Source organism: Triplophysa dalaica, chromosome 22 (assembly GCF_015846415.1).
Source record: "Triplophysa dalaica isolate WHDGS20190420 chromosome 22, ASM1584641v1, whole genome shotgun sequence".
Classification (NCBI taxonomy): Eukaryota; Metazoa; Chordata; class Actinopteri; order Cypriniformes; family Nemacheilidae; genus Triplophysa; species Triplophysa dalaica.
The window spans coordinates 7,822,349-7,845,530 of NC_079563.1; the positions used below are offsets into that span (position 1 = coordinate 7,822,349).

The 23,182-nt window shown below is 37.6% G+C and overlaps 2 protein-coding genes across 5 annotated transcripts in view; both read left to right on the plus strand.

Annotated features, from left to right (window-relative positions):
• The window catches only part of kcnn2 (potassium calcium-activated channel subfamily N member 2), a 37,481-nt gene extending 22,125 nt beyond the window's left edge, over positions 1–15,356 (plus strand). For 2 of the 4 annotated variants that reach the window (XM_056736230.1, XM_056736231.1), the window contains one exon: positions 13,515–13,685. In XM_056736230.1, coding sequence (XP_056592208.1) covers positions 13,515–13,551 — 37 coding nt within the window. In that variant the 3' untranslated portion in view covers positions 13,552–13,685. Of the gene's footprint in view, positions 1–8,271; positions 8,287–10,772; positions 10,942–13,514 lie in introns of those variants that run through there. The other 2 variants (XM_056736233.1, XM_056736232.1) reach the window with 2 other exon arrangements.
• A 1,600-nt stretch (positions 15,357–16,956) lies between these two features.
• On the plus strand, positions 16,957–22,958 carry drg1 (developmentally regulated GTP binding protein 1). The gene is made up of 9 exons (XM_056736485.1): positions 16,957–17,130; positions 17,336–17,459; positions 19,511–19,686; positions 19,953–20,022; positions 20,113–20,282; positions 20,412–20,542; positions 20,618–20,785; positions 21,209–21,331; positions 21,871–22,958. The coding sequence occupies exons 1-9, from the start codon at positions 17,092–17,094 to the stop codon at positions 21,968–21,970; spliced, it is 1,101 nt and encodes a 366-aa protein (XP_056592463.1). The 5' UTR covers positions 16,957–17,091; the 3' UTR covers positions 21,971–22,958.
• The last annotated feature ends 224 nt before the right edge of the window (positions 22,959–23,182 follow it).

Here is a 23,182-nt window from a genome sequence, read left to right on the forward strand (position 1 = left end):
TCATTAGTGCTGTTTGCCGATGCGAGCATCACAACATTGCTCATACTTGAACAAAAGATGGGACTTCTATCGTCGTCCTATTTGTGTGAAGGACATACATCAGACCCCAAATCAGAGGCGAGCTGTTATCAGAAATCAGATTTTTATCTTGTAGATGGAAAATGGGTAAAATAAACCTTAAGACTGACATTAAAGGAGGGACCAGATCACTATCTAGAGAAAAGAAGTTCACAGAGGATTGGGAGTGATAACCACCCAGATCCTAAAACATCCTAGCAACCGCCTACCAGCATTGTAGCAAAGACCCTTAGCAATCAGGTAGTAATCAACAAAAATTCTCTAGCAACCTCTTAGGCACCCATATCCCTCTAATAACCTGCTAGCCATTGATATCACCCTAGCAACCTCTTAACAACCACCTACCAGCATCATAGAAAAGCAAACAATGCCATAGCAACCAGTAATTAATCACTCAAAATTCCCTTGCAATCACCCATATCACCTTAGGCAGCCTCTTAGCAACCACCTGCCAGGAGCAAAGCAACAACACATAATGTCCTAGCAACCAGTTAATCACCCAAAATTCTATAGCAACACACTAACAACCACTCATATCACCCTAGCAACCGCTTAAAAACAACTTACCAGCATCATAACAACAACACAGAATGCCCTTGCAATCAGGTAGCAACTTCTTAGAAACCCCCTAAATGACCATGGCAACCTCTTAGCAACCACCTACCAGCATCATAGCAACAACACAGAATGCCCTTGCAATCAGGTAGCAACCTCTTAGAAACCCCCTAAATGACCATGGCAACCTCTTAGCAACCACCTACCAGCATCATGGCAACAACACAGAATGCCCTAGCAACCAGTTTGTAATACAGTTCTCTAGTACCCTCTTACCCACCAATATCACCCTAGCATTCTTTAGCAACCACCTACCAGCATCATAGCAACAACACAGAATGTCCTTGCAATCAGATAATCACCCAAAATTGTCTTGCAAAACACAGTAACAACCAGCCAGATCACCCTAGCGACCTCTTAATAATCACCTTCTAGCATCATATCAAATATAAAGAACGAGCACCCAATAAGTTACCACTCAAAACTCCCTAGCAATTACCCAAATCACCTTAGAAACCGCTAAGCTAACACCTGCTAGCGTCACAGCAACAAAACAGAATGCTCTAGCAACTAGTTAGGAATCACTCCTAATTCCATAGCAACACCCTAACATCTACCCAGATTACCCCTTGCAACCTCTTAGCAACCACCCACCAGCATCATAGCAACAACCCAGAATGCTTAGCAAATAGTAAGTAATCACGCAAAATTCAATGGCCACCTCGTAGCAACTAACTAAATGACCATGGCAACCTCTTAGCAACCACCTGACAGAATCATAGCAAAAACACAGAATGCCCTTGCAATCAGGTAGCAACCTCTTAGAAACCCCCTAAATGACCATGGCAACCTCTTAGCAACCATCTACCAGCATCATAGCAACAACACAGAATGCCCTTGCAATCAGGTAGCAACCTCTTAGAAACCCCCTAAATGACCATGGCAACCTCTTAGCAACCACCTACCAGCATCATAGCAGCAACACAGAATGCCCTAGCAACCAGTTTGTAATACAGTCCTCTAGTACCCTCTTACCCACCCACATCACCCTAGCATTCTTTAGCAACCACCTACCAGCATCATAGCAACAACACAGAATGTCCTTGCAATCAGATAATCACCCAAAATTTTCTAGCAACACAGTAACAACCAGCCAGATCACCCTAGCGACCTCTTAATAATCACCTTCTAGCATCATATCAAATATAAAGAACGAGCACCTAATAAGTTACCACTCAAAACTCCCTAGCAATTACCCAAATCACCTTAGAAACCGCTAAGCCAACACCTGCTAGCGTCACAGCAACAAAACAGAATGCTCTGGCAACTAGTTAGGAATCACTCCTAATTCCATAGCAACACCCTAACATCTACCCAGATTACCCCTGCAACCTCTTAGCAACCACCCACCAGCATCATAGCAACAACCCTGAATGCATAGCAAAGTGTAAGTAATCACGCAAAATTCAATGGCCACCTCGTAGTAACTAACTAGATCACCCTGGCAACATCTTAGCAACCACCTACCAGCATCACAGAACTTCCTAGTAGCCAGATAGTAATCACCCAGAATCCCCTAGCAACCACCCAAAACACAGCAGCAACCGTATTAGCAATCACCTTGCGAGAACCGAGATGTCCTTGTAACAACCAAAAACATCCTAACAGCCACCAGAAGACCATAATAGTCACTTAGCAATGCACTGCAAACCAGTGCATCATTGAGAAGCATTAAGAGCACCACTCAGTATTTCTTCAGATGTAAAATACAGAAATGCAGTTTACCGTGCTCACCCTGATTGATTGTGTCATAAAGGTATTGATATTTGGACAGTGTATGAAGATATGATTTGTGTATTCATTTCCAATCTCCCCACTGGATTGAATTGGACGCCTTTGGGCTGTGTTTTACGTGATGCAACTAATAACACAGAGGCTAAAATCACACAGGGTTTATGTTATTTTATAGCCACAGAGCTGAAGGAAAATGGTCTGAGGTTGGTTGGAGCAGCAGTGTCGGGAGCCGGCTAATGTTCAGGGCACATAAACCATAGGCTGTCGGTCACACGTGACGCTGTAAGATTAATGGTCAAACCGCTCCTGACTCGCTCTTTATTTTTTTGAAACTGCTGTCTGTAAAACCATTAGCGTGTGGTGTTGTGTTTCGTGTTTATGGTTGTGTGCGTGTGATCGCCTGCTTTCATTTAAGCTATATGTGTAAATCAATACGGGCGGTCAGGTGTGCGTGTGGCCATTTTAACAGGCCTCTGTGGGTTTGCTATCTAGCAACTGTGTTTGCGTCCCGTGTGTCCATTCATCATCCTATAGTTTCAAAAGCACTCGGCTAAGTTCCAATCCCATAAAAGACAGCAGTCCCGTCTACCGGAAACTGTTGTTTTACACCAAATCTGAAAACTCCCAGTTTGCTCTTTTCTCATTAACGCTCCCTTGTCTGTCCTTTCTCACTTAACTCATTGCGTTTTGCATAATGCGGCCGGCCGAGATCGATTTCCACTAATCGAGAGTTCTTATCACGCATTAGACCCAGGCTCGGTCTGAAACAGCAGGTTTAGTAAAGCATGAAGATATCTACATGCCATCTGCAGGCCATGGGACGTTTTGGATGTCCTTCATATCGCAAGACCACACAGAAAATAAAAGAGCGTGTATTTCTTTTTTACTAGTTGGAGGTCTGTTTGTCCTCGCTGCAGAGGCAGGTGCTAGACTGTGATAAGCAAATGCGATGGCAACAGGTGATGAAGGTTACCCGCACCTAGCGGACCGACAGCGGTTTGAAGACAGGGACAGTATTCCACAGCATGCATACGCAGAACGGCAGGATCACGCTGCTGATAAGAGGAGGGGCGGCTGCGGTCATGTGGGTGGTGCCAGCTGTAACTCAAGCCTGTGTGCGGCATACCACGCACCACCTGGTGTCCCACCAGCACCTTCGATCATCAGCAGTGTCTGTACGCTTGGGCCATTATGTTGTTAGCTAGCTGAACGCCACAGGAGTGACGCAGCGCATCTGGCACGTTAATGAAGATTAGAGGAGAAGATACAATATGACGGGTCCTAGTCATAATATGGGAAGCTGAAATGTGACATTGGTGATGTCATATTGGATTTTAAAGGCACAGTGTGTCATTTTTTATGAATGGTGAAATAACTAACCTGGTTAAATATGCAAGGGTCATTTATAGTTTTTAAGTCCCCCTGTGGTGAAAATGTAATTTTTAATGTTGCTTATATGTGTCTGTGTGGATGCTTTAAGACAAACCATGTGCAAATTCATCAATCAACACCATTGGTTAGTATTTTCTCTTTACACCTTTCGATTTGTCTCAGAAACTTGAATTGGAAACTCTGCGTTTACTACGTCACAAACATGCAACCAATCACGTCACGCATTTTATTGAGAGGATCAGGTAGTCTGAACTGGTGTGATTTTGTCGAGGCGGAGACTAATTTGCATATTCATGATTCATGTATACAAAACCAAGCAAGGGTGGAGAGTCACATTCAAGCTATTTTAGAGGAAAACATGTTTATATGTCTTTTTAATGATTGAAGTTAGCTTTAAAGTAGTGGGCGACCGATATGGACTTTTTAATGGCTGGTAGAATACAAAACTATGAAAAGGAACAACAATACGTTAATCTCGGGCAGCTAAATATGAATAAAATATATAGGAAATCATATGTATTATTACTTACAATACAATATTTGTATCTCATTCATCTCACATGACCCCTATACTGTGGTCACTTTACCATGTCTCATATGATGGCTATACACCCGAGTGGCCTTTTTTAAGGACAAAATGCTAGCTCGCTATATAGCGCCAAACTGATTTTTTTTAATCATCCAATGCAAATAATTACAAAACTACAAATATCAACCCAATCTATGGGCGACGGCGATATATCGGTCTATCACTGTTCATGGTCCACGTATACGGGAACAAAGCTTGGGTGAAGAATTACATTCAAGCTATTTTAGAGGGAAAATGTTTAGATATGTCTTTTTAATGATCAAAGATACGTTTTGAATGATTGAACTTCAGAGTACATCGTGGACTTTAAATTACCGAGACGTCCAAATGCTGTGGATTACTGGGGGTTTCAGAACATTGCTGTATGTTTTAGTAGCCTGACTTGTCTTTTTCACGGTAAATCTATGCAATGAGTTTAGTTCGGGGTTACATTTTTGTTTGAAATTGTGAGTGTTGGGGAGTTACTAGCTAAATATTTATAAAGTGTATATTCTTTATAATCTATATAATATACTGTATATTCTGTAACCCAGTGGCAGTCATGAAATGGAGGAGCGGAGGGTTTTGGCAAAGGCTTTTGGAAACATTATTTTTGCAATTTCATTTAGTGCCGCAAGCGCCACAGAAATGTCACACCGTCACTTTAAATAACGCACACATAGAAGTATAGCCAGTGGATGATGTTATGGCCTGGTGGTTTGGGGTAAAAGTTTTCATGACTGTGTGTATGACTGAGGGTTACAGAGAGATCTGAACAGAATGATCATGACACATTTTAACTGTTGTGATAATTCATTTGTCTATTTTATGTTTCCTTTTTTTCCTGTTTGTGTCAACACAATGCAATAGAGCTCGGAAGTAAGTCGTCGCCTCACCTTTAGATACAGATCTGTTGTGTGCATGCAAATGAGAGCTTGTATTTCTGATGAACTGAGCAGAACAAATGTACATGCCCTCATTTGATAAGTGAAATTCATTTCTGAAGTACAGGCAAGCCTTAAAAGTTTATTGACACGTACTTGGCAACAAACATTCTGAGGCAATCAAGGGTATTAAATTTAAGATAAACAGTTAAAACAAATCCTAAATGGGCGAATCTCACGAAACCTGCCAATAATCTGTCAGATCATATTTATCCGGAAAATTCCTTTGCTTAAAATGAAACCTGTTTTAGGCATTGTGTCATTATTTTTATAACAATTATTGAGATTTTACTGTAACATAATCTCTCATTCTCATTTTTTGTTGTTTCACAATATTATATTTTAGTTATTATGTATTTAGTTTAATTTTATATATATATTTTTTTATTAACTACTGTTAGTTTTTAGTTTATTATATGCAGATTAATTTCATTGTCAATCAATTGTATTAAAACATTTTCTATAACATGTAAAAATTATTAAATTACAATCACAAATTGTAGTATCAAAAACTCAAAATTAAATATTTCAGGCATATTGCTATAATTGGCATTGGAAAGAAATCTTGGTCATGTTTTATTTTTATATGAATAGCTTTCTTTATATTTTAGGGTGAAATAATAAAGGACGTGTTTTCGTGAGGTTCTCTTCAATAACATTTTCGAGTGTAAACTCTGCAGCTGCACAATCATAAAACTAGAAGTAACACAAACAAAATCACTTTTATTATTTTCAAGAAATGATCGTATCAAATGAATTTCAGTTATTAATAACAGAGGGTGTTTTTCTTTCCATTGCTGCATGAAAGTGATGATTCTGGGACATTTAATCAGACAGACACTGATTAAAAACTTCACTTTGCTTCCATGAACCAAGGGATGACGGCTGGATGCTTCACTGTTCCTCAAATGTGTCTCATTCGACTGAAAGCATCTTTGGGCTCATGGAATCTGTGTTGCTCCTGGACCAACATTTGTCTCCGCATTCCCCCCCACCCCACCTCCACCCCTTCATTTCTCACTTGGATGACCGGTAACCGTGCACGCGTTAGTGAAGGCAGCGGCACATGAAGCTCTCCGTCCTAATGTGAGTGACCAGGCAGCTGAATTCTGCCTTTCGCCACGGACGCGTTCCCAATTCCCGGCCGTGTGCATTCAACTGTGGCGTTTCAGCATTGCGAATTACTTCCTGAAGCTTATGCAGCCAGCCAAACTGGCATAAATTCAGACGCATGTCCTGTGAAGAAAAATTTAAAGGGGAAGGTTAAAACAAATCTCATTCAAAAATGCTCAACTTCACATCCATCCAAACCTGTATGATTTCATTCTGTCGGATACAAAATGAGATGCGTTTAGGATGTTTGCTGTGTTCTTATCAATAGGGTACCAGGAATGGGAATGGGGACCAGGCAATGTTCACCTTCATGAAGTACACTAAAGACTAATTTTGTGACGTCATGCTATAGCTTTGTGTGCAATAGCTTCCACAATCTCGTTCGTGCCGGTTGAGTAAAGACTACTGCGCACAAACACTATTAAGAGATGTTTTGTACTTTGACAATGCATGGTCACCATTCACTTTCATTGTATGGAAACGAGCAGCCAAACAGATTAAATCTCATCTCTTGTGTTTCAGACTGAAATTCATAAAGGTTTGAAATAACATAAATGTGAGAAAACTAAGCAACACAATTTTCATTTTGGATGAATTTGCCCAGAACGGCATGTGGTGACAACCACACAATTCTCAGTATAAACAAACACACACAGGGTGAAAGAAACTGTTGTGATGCCCTTTAGCTCAGCGATTTAGGATTGTACGAGTTGGATAGATCAGGCACCCGAGGGAGTCCGCATATTACTTTTATTCCAAGATGCACTGCTCCGTTCGGCCCGGCAGACGCTGATGTTCACACCTACACATCCCAATGAAAACAAATAGCATTAAATGAAGCAAACAATATTAAACTAACATGCACAAAGTAAATACTTTGATGCATGCTTTTGCTTCACATTAAAACAGATGAAGAAATATTACGCACATCTCCAAATATAGTCGTCTTTAATAATAATTACTTTGAGTTTAATTTCTGGTAAATGATGTCAAATGTTAATTAGAGGTTTTACATGAACAATGCATCTATTAAAAGCTATCGGTCATCCAACTATAAAATGATATTCTTGGATTCATTCTCTCTCCAGACATACTTATTGCAAAACAATATTTCAACAATGGGAATTAAGAAGCAATTATCTTTGTTTGTATGAAGTGCCTGGGATTTGCTGTGGGGGAGACTATTATGTCCCGGTCATATTTAACCAGAAAATCTAAAGAAAGCAATAACATTATTATATTGAATTATATTTGAACTGAAGAAAATTAGACCTATTTTAAGGATAACAGAATTTTTGCATTATGAGATTACTTTATATGATAATAAGAAACCTATCCGCACTTGTTTTCATTACCACTGCTTTTTGTATATATACAGTGCTTAACAAATTTATAAGACCACCACCCAAATTAAGGTTTGTACGACTAACAGTTTGTAAACTGACAGTATTGGGGATTACCAAAATCATTTTTGATGTTTCCGTAATGATAAATAAATCCTCCAGTATGTGTAAGATCTTCAGCGGCAGTTGCATTGCTAATGCTAAAATATAATGATTGTTGTTTTCCATGAATTTAGGAATTACTTTTTACAAGAAAAGCAGAAATAATAGTAAAACACTTTAATATTTTTTTATTCCGCTGCCCAATTACAGTTATTTACTTGCAGTCCTTAATAGAAAAAATGAAAATTATGTCATCATTTACTTACTCTCAGTCTTTTTCAAACCTGTATTTGTTTTGTCTTTGTTCTGCTGAATAGAATAAGATATTTGGAAGAATGTCAGTAACCAAACAGATCTCATCCCCCATTTACTGTCATAGTAGGGAAAATAAATACGTTTTAATATAAAAGATAGGTTTTTGACAGATTTCTAAAATATTGGTTAGTGCAATGTAAGTCGCTTTGGATAAAAGCGTCTGCCAAATGCATACATGTAAAATGTAAATGTAAAATATTTGTTTTCTCTTATTATGATAGATCATCTATTAAATTTGTTAAGCACTGTATATTTTGTTTATATGCACATACCCTAATATGCAGAAAATATTTATTTGATTTTAGGGTGAAATATGACCTGCACGTGTTTTTATGTGATTAAGACAATGATCTTTATATACTCTGGACATGTGCTTTTCTGTTTCTTTATACGGTGCGTGTTTGCACCCTCTGGTGGTTCGAAACCGAATCGCAGCCCTTGTATTTGTATATTACAGTCCATGCAGCTTTACTAGATGAAATTGTTACATCTGGGCTAATCACCATCTGATCCCTGGAGACCGCTTATATTCTCTCCTTTCTGATCTGTCATCATCAAACTTAATTAGATGTTATTATAACTCTGAGTTTAATGTGTCATTTAGCAGCGACCTGCTAGTCCATTCAAAGAAATGATGACAAATATTGTAGTTTTTTCCCTACAGAACAAAATACAGTTTTTTGTGCCCTTGTGGATTCAGAAAACCTTCCCAATGCAAAAAAAAACATGATTTGAGTGTGTTACTTAAACAGATTTCCCAGAAGAGCTTTTCGGGTTGCTCTTGAGAAATGAAATGAGAGCACACTTAATGTATAGTGAGGATAAGTAGTTCTTAAGAAACTTAATTAAACAGAGCATATGAATAATTAACGCCAGTAGTATGGATTTGAGTAAGTGGGTTGGTTTACAAAGCTGTGTGATGTAGCATGCAAGTTGTTCATATTATCTTTCTTTAAGTATACACTGATAGAGTACAGCAAAACCATCATGGGACACGGGAGTCATAGATATGACATTAAAGAACGCTCCTGGTTCAGAACAAAACGATTACATCAGACGATCATTTCTACTGTCTCTCGGTTTGTTTAAAATATCAGATGTCTCAATTTCAGTAATGGACTTGCAGTGGGAGTCTATGGGGTGAGATACTGTGGCGGTTTAAAAGCATAAATGTGCAGCTAGTGTTTTTGTTAAAGCACTTCTATGACTGCAAAAATAAAAATTCTGCTCTTATTTATTCACCCTAATGTGGATTCTGTGGATTTCTTATTCACCCTCTTTATTCTGCAGAACAAAAAATAAGCTATTTTGAGGAATGTCTCTATGATTTTGTCTTCATACAGTGGAAATCAATGGGGGCAAATTTTGTAACTTAAGTTCTTCAAAATATTTTCTTTTGTGTTCCTCAAAAGAAAAAAGCAGCACAGGTTTGTAATGACATGAGGGTGAATAAATGATGAAAGAATCTTTAATGTTGGGCCAACTATCACTTTAATTCGTACTAAAATGTGATTCATTTGAGCTGTAAAGACTGATGGTGTTGAGCATGACTAATGTTTTAGCTGTATGAACAAATTGTTTATGTCGTAGATTTTATCATTAGTCAGATTCACATAATGTTTACTATTTGAAGTGATTGTTCATCCAAAAATGAAGATTCTTTCATCTTTTATTCATCCGCTTGTCATTTCGAACCTCTATGACTATCTTTCTTTCGCAGAACACAAAAATTGAAGAACATTGTTGACCGAGCACCGGACCCCATTCACTTCTATTGTTTGGACACAAAACCAATGTAAGTGAATGGGGGCCACCTAACAACATTCTTCAAAATATCTTCTTTGTGTTCTGCGGAAGAAAGAAAGGTGAGGGTGAGTAAACGATGATAGAATTTTATTTTTGGTTGAACTATCACTTTAAATAGTAAACATTAAGTAAATCAGACTAATGATAAAATGTACGACATAAACAATTTGTTCATACACCTAAAACATTAGTCATGCTCAACACCATCAGTCTTTACAGCTCAAATGAATCACATTTTAGTACGAATTAAAGTGATAGTTGGCCCAACATTAAAGATTTTTCATCATTTATTCACCCTCATGTCATTACAAACCTGTGCTGCTTTTTTCTTTTGAGGAACACAAAAGTCAGTCTGATGTGTATTTCAACTTTTATCCTAGGATGGTGTCTCGCCCCATAGAATCCCATTAAAGAGGCATTACTGTAAACACAATTTTATATAATAATGGAGTCAAAATCGTATTCTGTCGTTCGAGAGCATAATATTGTTTCGATTTTGTCTTCAAGTCCAGATCCGTTTGTTTTTAAAATGTCTGAAATGCATTTTCTAAGTTCTGTAAGTGAAAAGTGTTTCAAAGGACAATAAAAACCAGGAAAATGTATGTCAGGCTCGTATGTGGTGTCATATCAGAGTTTATAGACAGGATGTACGAAAAAGAACATCCCTCAGAAAGTGACTTTCTTCGCCCAAACCTCCCCCTGAATTTTGACTTGCATGCGCCCAAACCCCTTCATTCTCTTCATGTCTTGTGCATGTCCTAGGAGTGCTTCCAAAATGTGTGGCTTGTGAATGGAGAACCTTTCTACACAATTGTGTACTGACCGCTTGCCACTATGGGCTCTGAATGGTCTTGTGTTCAGATTGAGAAGTGTTAAAATGGAGCAACGCAAGCTGAATGACCAATCAAACTCGCTAGTGGACCTCGCAAAGGTAAGATAACTGACCTCAGCTGAATGTTTGACTAATGCATGACAGAACATCCAAAAAACGTCCAGGAAACGTAAGTCTACAGGTGTCAAATGAACAGACGTATAACCTTAATTGTGTTTGTTTTATGTTTGTTTTGTCAACAGTGTGGTTTCGTATATCTCACCATTAGTTTGTTTCGATCGTTGCAAAGACTAACTAACCATAAAGTCGATGCCAGTAAATGTGTTTAAAGCGTCCTTAAACGCCCCAGTTACGCATTCGCTATCGTTATTTATTTACCTCTTGTTATGCACAATTCATCACGGTGCCTAATGGTGCGCAAAAGCATCTACAGGGAAAATAAGTAAATGATGGGATGGCCGAGACGGCTAAATAGCTTGATTTATCGGAAACGCCGCACTTGCGCTTCCCCAGATCTGCCGAGTCAGCTCGAGTCGCCTCTCACACGCGCGCGCTAGAGCTCTGACATTCAAACATCCGCAGTGGTCAAATCACCCCATTAGTTAGCGCTACAGAACCATCCTCCTGTCCCGCACCTCCCGAAAAAAGCGAGAGGGTGACATTGAAGCAGGGAGAAGGAAGCGAGATGTTATATGACTCATACCGGTCTCCCGTCTTTTGTCATTGTGGTAATCGTCTCTGGCCATCAGAGGGCGGTATAACATTAATCACGGCAGCAGCAGTTGCTCTGAATCCTTTAATGCTGCTCAAAATAACTTGTTTAACCCTTAAAACCGCCCTCGGGCTCTACTGTGTCGCGTTTGCAACTTCTGTTGCCACATTGATGAATATTAGCTATTCGTTTGTGAGATTTTTTTGTAGTATAATGATAAAGGAAGTTGTTAACTCTTCTCCCAGGGGATTAACTTTAGAGGGGAGATACTATGTTTTTAAGTAGCCTACTTTTATATGATTTGTTTGTTGGGATTTTTGTTTTTTTAATGAGTAGGTTTAGGGGTTAGTGTAGTCACAATTTAGTGATAATTCACAGATGAGATCTCTTTAATATCTCAATTATTTATTGTGGACATAATTGAGATTAATCGAGAGCAAATGGAAACTTGTGCTTAAAGTCTCAGTGAAAACACAATGCCTATTCGTTCATGAAATATGGCAGCGTTTATTTGAAATAGTTTATCTCTTTCAAAATGTGTGTGCCCTTATAATCTTTAGGTAAAATCAGAAAATGCGCTTCCTTCTTGTGACGACTATCTGTCTTAAATGACGTATGTTAGACTGTTTGGGCGGAGCATCCCGTTCAACTGTCAGCCTGCTGCCTGTTCGCTGTTTTTATTTATCCTATCAAATCGCAGAGACATACGAAAGCCACGCCGACTATTTGTGTCATTTGAAATTCCAATTCACTCGGAAATGCGTCAATATGCGGAAGTTATTACGATCGCAACTTCCGGTTCACGGTGACTTTGAGGCTGCGTCCGAAATCGCATAGTGTGACAGTACGTACTGAATTTGAATAAGTACCTACTTATCGACCGTTAAAACAGTACGTTCTATATAGTATGAGTTATGAACAGTATAAATGTACATTTTTTGTTTTGGTAGTGCTCTTATTTTCCTCTGAAATTTTATTGTTAAATTTAAATGCCTTATCGCAATTGTATCTGAAAAATGAAAACAATGTTACAAACTGAGCCCCAGTTTGCCAAATCTTTGAAGATTATTGATCTCAATATGAACTCAACAATGTCTTATCAGATTTCTCCTCAGCAATTTTAGAAGAAAAAAGACTTGTGGAACTTGTGAAATATTATTATTATGAAGTGCATTAAAATTCAGCAAATCAGTTTGTTAAAAAGAACACAAAACTTTTGAATGTTTGACGCACCATTTACACTTGGTAGGAAGCAGGTGTAAAAAAAATCATACAAACGAACATTTTGTAAATACGAACATTTTAATGAATCCGAAAATTTACGGCAGACCGACTTTACGAACGATTTACACAAAAATGCGTTCTGCTCGTGTTTCATGAATGAGGCCCAATATTAATGAACATCTAAATTTTATGAACTCAAACGTTTCTCATCAAACAAATCCAGATTATGTTACCTGTACAAACTACATTCATTTTACTCTTAAAGTTATAGGAATGTAGTTTTATTTCTCCAATTAAACAATTTTATGAGAAACATCTGCGAGTAAGTTAATGCTTGAATGAAACACAACTGAGAACACTATCGCATCTCTTGAGCTATAAAACAGCAAACTAGCTGCTTTGTTTGCATGATCGGTTATGGGACTCGAAATGTCTTCGCGAATACGAGAGCTAAAATAAAATATAATGGCACACATTTTCTTTTATGGCAATCCATCAATGGAGTGTTTTTAGACCACCTTTCTGTCACAAACAACTGGCTTTGACATCTGCATTGTTACATGACTGATTTTATCATTTATTATTGTCAAACGATAAACAGTTTTCTAAAACTTGTTGTAAAACTACAGATGTTTAATATTAAGCATGTAACATTGTCTATACACACACATCATGTTTAAATTCTAACCTGTGGCCCTTCATGACCGCTCTGTCTGTCTCCCCCGCTTGACCACAGACTCAAAACGTCATGTACGATCTGGTCTCGGACCTGAACGAACGAGGCGAGGACATGGAAAAGAGAATCGGCATGCTGGAGACCAAACTGGAGACGTTGCTAAGCAACCTACAGGCGCTGCCCGGCCTCATCAGTCAGATGATCAGCCAACAGCATCGGGACTTCGTAGAAGTGCAGCTCCAGCCGTACGACAAACAAAGCCACGACCGCTCGCAGTCCGTCTCCAGACGCCGATCGTCTTCCACGGCTCCGCCCACTTCTTCAGAGAGCAGCTAGAGCCAGCCCGGCACCTCTGGAGGAGACTTTCGCCATCATATGGCCAAGTTGCATTTTACTGTAAAGCCTTATGGTTTTAATAAAGTATTATCCGAATTCTGATGATCATGCGGTCAGAGGTTACCGAGGATAATGCGTTTGAAACAGTTAACTTCCACATATCTTGTTTTTTTACCTCAATGAACGATGCTGTTTCTTTGCCGACGGCGTCAAAGAGGGACTTTACTCAGAATGTAATGATTGCAAGTTGGGGCTATCAGGTCAGCAAGTCCTTAGAGTCGCCTCTCCGGGCGACTTTATTCAGGAAAGCAATGCAACCTCAATTGGCACGGAGTGCCAGACTAGTGCTTCCTACCGAATCGTCTGTCTCTGCGTTTGTGACCTGTCCCCGAATCAACAGGCTTTAATAATTCTTTATCGAGGATATAATAGCATGTCTGAACCTAAGACGGGGCAGATGAAGAATGCCTCCCCCACTCTATCCGAATAGCGATAACAGATTGAAGCGCTCAAAGAAAAACATATATCTTTTAGGTTAGAAACGGAGTTCTGTTGTAGCCCTCCAAAAGCGAGTCTTCCGGGGGCCAAACGATACTGCAAACAAGTTACTGAAAATGAATGCATCCGAATCTATACTTGCACTTTTATCAATGCACTTCAACGCTTACTGACTATAATAAGAATTTGTGTCGCTCATTAAAATAAAATGGCACCTTTAGTCATAGGATAATGGCCAGAATAGACAACGGTAATGCGTAGGTTCAGGCGGAGATTGCAATGCCCCCGCGATACTAAACCGAGACTGAGACGACTGTGCTTGGACGTAGATGTTAGATTGCTGCTGTTAAGTTTCGGGCTCTCCATTAGTTCCAGTTGCAATTGACATATCTTAATGGAGAAGCTGATGGGGAACTCTCTCGGAGTCCACTGTGTGCTCGACGCTAAAGCGGTCTTCAAACCTAAACAAGAAGAGATCTACCGGATGCTGTTATAGATGTTTCACGTCTGTTTAAGAGCATCAAATATCTTGTATATGTTCGGAAATGCCTATTTTTGTATATTACTGAGGACAAGCACACCTCTAAAAGCGTACGTCTTTTTCGAGAACTTTGTGTGATGGGGGGGTACTCGTAGAACCAAAGCTTACAAAATGGGCGAGAAGTTTGTCTTCTTGGCATACCTTGAACAACCTGTGAATTTAGGTTCTGTACTTTTTAAAGGTCAAAACAAACCACAGCACAAATATACAAGATACATAGAAAAGTGAATTTGTTTTTCAGTCGGTCTTGATCAACTTCAGAATGTGAAAGCAGAAGTATGAAGAGTTCACGATTCTCTAGGTTATTGATGGCATGTTATCGATGGGTTTGTGCACTTTGGATTCTAAAGATGGTGGGATTGAATAAATTGGTGCATTACATAGCCCCGCTCTGGGAACAACACATCCCAGAATATAATGTCCTCAAGGGGTTGCAAAGGTTATGAAAATATGGTGGATCCAGCAATTTTACCAACATAGAAACTATGAGTGATTATACTGTATGCAAAATTAATATAAACAATAAAATGAAACTATTTAACAGAAAACTGTGTGTGTGTGTTTGAGCAGTGATGATTTATGTTCGTTGTATGAATGTAGTCGCTCGCTGTGAGCAGAATATCATAAAAATACATGGTACTTATCATGAAGGTTTTTACTATCCTGAAATGTCAGATGTTAATATTTGGTGGTTTAAATACACATGTTTTGTTTTGTTTTTAAAGCATCATTTACAGGTTGGTGCCGAGTTGTCACATCCAGACTGGTCCATATTCCTCATAAATGGGCACATGAAAATTAAAATATAAAACATTATGTTCTATGAAGAGTCATCCCTTTTGGGTATTATCTGGTTTGTGCGTTTTAATTCACAGAAATCCTACAAAGCATGCTGTCTCTCACTTTTTGTCACATCCCAACATCTTTTATTTTTCCCTCATCTTAAATGGAAATTACGCGTAGAGACTAATTTGTCTAGCTCTTATGTGTAGACTCTATTAACAGAGGTGAAGGGAAAATATGAACGGATGATTCAATATAAGGGAAATAAATACTTTTTCTGAGAGTTTATATTTCAGGTTTTGAAAAAACAAATCACATCCAAAACCCTGAAATACTTGCTCAATTTTTAAAAACATTGTGTAATATGAATTGATAAGGTGGATGAAGTTTACAGTTGATTAAACATAAAAATACTAATCGTATACAGACTTTCTCTTTGGAGAAGACAGAGCAAAATTAAATGCTCAAATCATTGTTTATGGGTATGACAGAAACATGTCAACATAAGAGCAAATTCCAAGGGCAGACACTTTCAGATTATCACAGGTTGAGTTAAGTTTTGCAATCGATAACCAGTGCTAATTAATGTAAATATAAAATGCAGACATTACTATACAACTAAACATAAAAATACATATATACAAATACATACATATTTTAGGCATCAAACGGCTTGTAGAGGATTCTAGGATTTCACAACAAATGTTTATACTGTTTACAAAATCTGACACAGAAGAATATATGGTTGACGAAACATCTATTTGAAAAATACTTGTTTAGTAGTGTGGTTATTTTATGAAGAGTACTAAACTCACTTAAAGGGATAGTTCACCCAAAAAAGACAATTCTGACATTCTTTACTCGCCCTCACGTTGTTCCAAACCTTTATACATTTCTTTGTTCTGGTGAACACAGAGAAAGATATTTGGATGAATGTTAGCAACTGACATCTCTGCGGCATCAATGACTACTAAAGTAGGAATAATTATTGTAGATTTTTTGTTCTATTTAACAGAAAATAAAGTTTTTTTAAAGAATTTAGTCAAGCAAATTATCATTGACTGTCATTCTAAATTTTCCTACTTTGGCAAAAATGTCAGTTGCTAACATTCTTCAACATATCTTTCTCTGTGTTCAATTAAGCAAAGAACAACTAGAGAGTGAGTAATACAAGACAGAATTTTCATTTTCGGTAGAACTATTCCTTTAAGGTTAATGATTTCTTCGACAAATCCACTCTATATATTTGAAGTACTCACTCCCTACCGGCAGGCGGCGTCATTTTGTCAAGTATTGGAAGAGAATGTCGAAGCACCACGACGAGAGAACAACAAACATCGCGAGAGTACCGCGGGACTGTACGGTAAAGCATGACAGCGGCGTGCAAACGGCGAACCAAGCTTGAGGACTAAATAAAAACTCATTTAAACACCATCAACTTTGATTTATTTTTAAACTGTGTAAAGGACCAACGCCGAAATGAGTTTGCTACAAAAAATAGCCGAAATCGAGAGCGAGGTGAGTTAACTTTGGAGAAGAGCCATTAGCACGTGAGCGCCAAAGCCCATTCAGCACTAAATCCCGTTTAAAATATGAATTTGAGATTTATTAAACGCATACAATCATTTCAGTCATCCGTGTCTTTTGTCCACGAACACGTTTGCTGTTGTCTTCTTGATCCGTCATTGTAATTCTTTTGTTTTTGTGATGTCACGTTTTGCAGATGGCTCGTACTCAGAAGAACAAGGCCACAGCTCATCATCTGGGTCTGTTGAAGGCAAGACTAGCCAAACTGAAGAGAGAGCTCATCACTCCTAAAGGAGGCAGCGGAGGAGGCCCAGGAGAGGGTTAGTACTGTACTGTGCCATCACATTTAGTTGTAGTTACTTTGTCCCACATTGTGAAACATAACAGTGTAAGTTTATTAGTAAACTGTTGTAAGATTGGTGGCAGGGGCGATTCTAGGATTTTCATTTTAGGGGGGCTCAGCCCCCAATAAGGGTATGATTAAAACAATATTATTTGACTATTAGGGTAGGGTTGTATACTACTAGCCTTATTGCTATTCACTATTTCATTGTATTCCCTGTATTTCAGGAGTACTGACTGAGCCATATACAACACTGTAAACAAATTTTGAAACATTTAGATGTGAGAAGACTTCCTGATTCATTATTCACTGTACAAACACAAGTACACACGTTTCTTTTAAAGTAACAACCTGAATTATCAATTTACCACTTCTATAAATCAATTACCTAAAATAAAACACAAATCCCTTTACTCTACTCTTACTCTAATGTATCATGATACACTAATGATTCATTATTACTTAATACAACAACAATCTATTTATTAAAACAAAACAAAATAACTCCACATGGTGTTTCTCTGTCTGTGCCAGTTGTTGCTTTCAGACAATGATGTGTGTATTTAACCCTTTCTGTGCATGATGGCAACATAATGTAATGCCGAGATACACCTTAATATGTTTTAAGTTTTAAAAACATAAAAAGTAAATGAAAATAAATCATGATCGTTTTCTAAAGTATGTTTGCATTGGTGTTTATCGCTTCATTTTTGTTGGAAGAAAAAAACACTTTCACACTGTGATAATGGATAAACGCAGTGAAGACGTACAGGTATTTGATGAGATACCGAACCGTGTATTGGTCCAGTAACATTATGTAAACTGCAATTACAAGAACTGCACCGATGCAGATGTCACATCATAGCAATAACGCGCTGAATCCATGCAGACTTAGATCAGGGGAGGAGCCGAAACTTGACGCATCGCACCGCTGTTTCAAATGAGTTTTTAAAGGGGACTGAAGCGATCACAAATTAATTAATCTAATATTTTTTTAGGGTGGGCTGGGCAGAAGTTTAGGGGGGCTAAAGCTCCCCTAAAAACGGCCTAGTGACGCCCCTGATTGGTGGTATACTTTAATGACAAGTGTGAAAACACTATTTACAATGGTTTATTAATTCACTAGTTGTTATGTTATTATTATATAGTATAGATATTATAGATTAGAATTGTTGTTATCAGTAAATATTTTTATTTGTCGTATACAGTGTATGACATACACAATTATGTTAGTAAAACTAGCAGTGAAATGTCAATATTAGTTAAGAAAATATAGTGAGGGTGTCCTAAATGAAATGCGACATAACAAGACAAAAAACAACTTAACTTAACTTCCTATGAATATAGAAAAAAGATTAAGTACACAAACACATTTTTTTTAAAGTTGTTATTTTTTACTGTGTCTTTATGAGGTTTAACAAGCTGAATACAAAAATCACATTCATTTTATTTTTACCATAGACGGTACTCACAAAAAGAATATATTTTCACACATTTATACAGTTCTGTATTGTTATTCGTATGCAGAAATTACAAGGTACGTGCATAACATTGAGCTCAAAACAACAGTTTAAAATAACAGAATAACTTCAGAAATTCATTGTTTTTATATTTTATGACTAATACTGTCCTCACGAATCTAGTTCCAGATGTAGTCACACATCATCGCTTCATCCCACCTTCCCTGTGCTACACTCATTACTAGAATTTTCTGACAGCGACATTTAGAAAATATAAACTATCTGAAAGTTTTTGTTTATTTGCAATATACTGTATCATAATTAATGTGTTAAGCTCAACATTTACAAGAGCTAAATATAAACTAAAACAGTAATGCTACATGAAAATAAATGTTACCACAATAATTAGCACCACAGAATTGTACAAGAACTGTAAAAAGGTTGAGCATTATGGCATATTGTTCGTCTAATCTTAGTATTTTTTGTGTGGAATAAATTGCATTGCACGGTTGGTGGGGTACGTTGACAAGTGATGGATTGTCATTTCTCACTGTTATTTTCATTCCAGGTTTTGATGTGGCGAAAACTGGTGATGCCCGGATAGGTTTCGTCGGTTTTCCATCGGTGGGAAAGTCCACTCTTCTGAGTAACTTGGCTGGGGTGTATTCTGAGGTAGCTGCTTATGAGTTCACCACACTGACAACTGTTCCAGGTGTCATCCGTTATAAAGGAGCCAAGATCCAGGTACATACAATTGCTCATTATACACCACAAATAACTGTGTATACTGCAGTGTTCATGTGTAAAGTGGGTTCAATTTTCAGGGATCAAGCATTATGATACATTTTGTACCTTTGCTTGAATACATTGTAAGTTGCTTTACCGAATAATGTTTGCCAAAAGCATATGTATGTTTTCTTTTGAAATAGAATATAAGAGTGTGCTTTGGTAACATGTGGCTATTAAATTATATGGTTGCAACAGTGATGTATTGATTTTGTGTTTTTTAGCTTTTGGATCTCCCAGGTATCATCGAGGGAGCCAAAGACGGCAAGGGCAGAGGGCGACAAGTTATTGCTGGTAATTTAAGTGACAGACTCAATCTAGTCTCCTGTTTTTGCCAGTCACATATTTTCTCTGATCTCAGTGTTCCTCTCATCTTGCCAACAGTTGCTCGCACTTGCAATCTCATCCTCATTGTATTGGATGTTTTGAAGCCTCTTGGGCACAAGAAACTCATCGAGCATGAGCTGGAAGGATTTGGCATACGTCTTAACAAAGAACCACCAAATATTGGCTTTAAGAGGAAAGACAAGGGAGGAATCAACTTCACTGCAACTGTAAGACATTGTGTATTTAAAGGGACAGTCCATTTGAAATGGAAATTCTTTTATTTGCTATTATTTATTTTATAATTATAAGTCATTTTAAGTAAAATGGGCAGTAACAGTTGCGGTCATGTTTCTCAGTGTGCCCAAAGTGAGCTGGACGGAGAAACGGTGAAAAGCATCCTCTCAGAATATAAGATTCACAACGCAGATTTAACTCTACGAAGCGACGCCACCGCAGATGACCTCATTGACGTGGTGGAAGGAAACCGGTAAGACTATATCCAGTTCAACCTACATCTTCTCTATCACATTGGATCTAACACAGTTCTTATTGTTGTCACCAGGGTTTACATCCCCTGCATTTATGTCCTAAACAAAATCGACCAGATTTCCATTGAAGAGCTTGACGTTATCTACAAAATTCCTCACTGCGTGCCAATCTCGGCTCATCACCGCTGGAACTTTGATGACCTGCTGGAGAGGATCTGGGACTACCTGCATCTAGTGCGCATGTGAGTCACACTTGGATGCTGATGCAGTATAACCTGAAATACATCAAATTTGTGTTCATTTGCAATTGTATTCGTTTTGTGAAACATTTAATCTCATTAAACATTTGATATTTTTTACCCCAAAATTTAATTAACACTAAAATGATCAATGAAACATTTGGTTTAAGAAACTAAGAATTACCTGTTTTTAGAACAAATAACTTCCTACTTCCCAATTTATATTATTGTAATATTCATTGTAGTTGGATGTGTTACTCTGCCTCCTAATGAAATTAATTCTATGAAATTTTTGTCTGTACCATGGAAATATCGTACATTAGAATAATGAGAATCTAATGTCTAGTGCTCACTGCCAGACTTATTAGAGTTTATAAATATGCATTACATGTTGATAACCTACAGATTAATGTTTATATTTTGCAGCTACACAAAACCAAAAGGACAGCTTCCTGATTACACATCACCAGTTGTTCTGCAAGATGCCAAGAAATCTGTCGACGATTTCTGCTTAAAGATTCATAAAAACCTCATCAAAGAGTTAAAATAGTAAGTCATAACTTCATTTCTGATTCAATTGACAATATTGAGGCATTACAGTGACCATGGTTATATATTTATCTAGTGTTGTGCGTCATTGTTACTTTGTTATGAGATTCATGGATTGAAATTCGCACTAAAGAACTGTACTGATGTCATTACAGCCTTAGTTATCTTTATTTTCTACACACAAACACAAGATTCTGAGTTCCAATTTTTCTACAGTGTGTTACATCTGTTGCATTTGCAAGCAGTGCAGATATGAAGTTTATACAAGATATATTTTTTCATTAATTTATATCTTGTCTTAAATATCAGTTTTTTTATTAGTCTGCTTTTGTAAAAAAACACAAATTTACCTTTTTTATACATAAACCTGAAACCAAAATAATCTAAAAATGACATCTGTATGGTTAAAGGGGATTTTAATAGAAGAATAAAAATCATTTTAACTTGACAGAACATTCAGTTCTAAAGCTGTGTAAGACATTTATAAACTACTATTGTGTTGAAACGTGCCTAGCATCATCGCTCTCCTCTCTCCGCAGTGCGTTGGTGTGGGGGTCTTCGGTAAAGCACAACCCGCAGAAAGTCGGCAAAGACCACGTGATGGAAGATGAGGATGTGATTCAGCTCGTGAAGAAATAAAAAGACTCATGTGTTTTGCATGATCATTACACTTCAAATAAGAAGACATTTCGAAATGCCCATGACACCCTTCCTGTTTTGGCTTTCATTTCAGGACAAGGAGTATGACTGTAAATCACACATTATTCTGACTCATTTTGGATCGACATCAGAAATTATTTGAACGCAGAATAGAATGTAAAGTGTATTTTTCTGGCTGAAAACATTAAATAAAACGCTGAAATGAAAATCTACACAAGTCTGTATGTGACGCTGATGTATGATGCAATAGATTTGATCTGATAGGAGTCTTGCCATTGGGTTTTCAGCATCATTTAGCGGTTGACAAGGAATTATTGAGATGTCTATGGTTACTCTACTAGTCATGTGACTGCGAATAACACCCTCCCCCTCTCTGATAATCAATCACTCGGATAACCAGGCCACTTAGAGGATGAAATGGATAGGGAATAATACACACCCAGTCAAAAGCACTGATGCCCTTAATCTGCCCCTCTCACTAGGGACATTCGACATTATGCGTGAGGGGAGCAAGCCCACCCTCAGGTTAATCAGCCAAAAAGCCTCTTTTTTTTGCCGTTTGGGTTGATAGGAATTCAACAGTGCTTTGTTTTTTAGCTGTAGCCAGTTTGTTATTATTGTGATATTTAGGAGTCGATAAATCTACATGAATTTTGATCTATTAAAGGATTATTTACACAGAAATTAAAATTCTGTCATTTATTGACCCTCGTGTCTTTCTAAACCTCTATTACTTTATATACACTGCATAGGACTTCAGAACACAAAAGAAGATATTTTGAAGAATGCTAGTGACCAAACAACACTGACCCCATTGACTTCTATTGTATGGACACAAAATCACAGAAACATTTCTTAAAACATCTTGTCTTGTGTTCCAGAAGAGAGAGATACATACAGGTTTTAAATGATATGAACGTTAATAAATGTTAACAGAAATGTTATTTTGGGGTGAAATGTCCCTTTAATCATGGTTCATTTTAATGTATAAAATATATGACTGCTTAATGTTTGTGAAATTAACAAATGATAAAGTCTAAAAAAAAGTGTTTCTTGTTGAGAAAATTGTCTTGGTTTTTGGTACATTAATAAAAAAATCTTGAATCAAGATACATTTACTTGACAAGGAAGATACATTTACTTGACAAGGAAAGTGATCAGAATTATTCTTGTTTTATAGAAGAAATATAA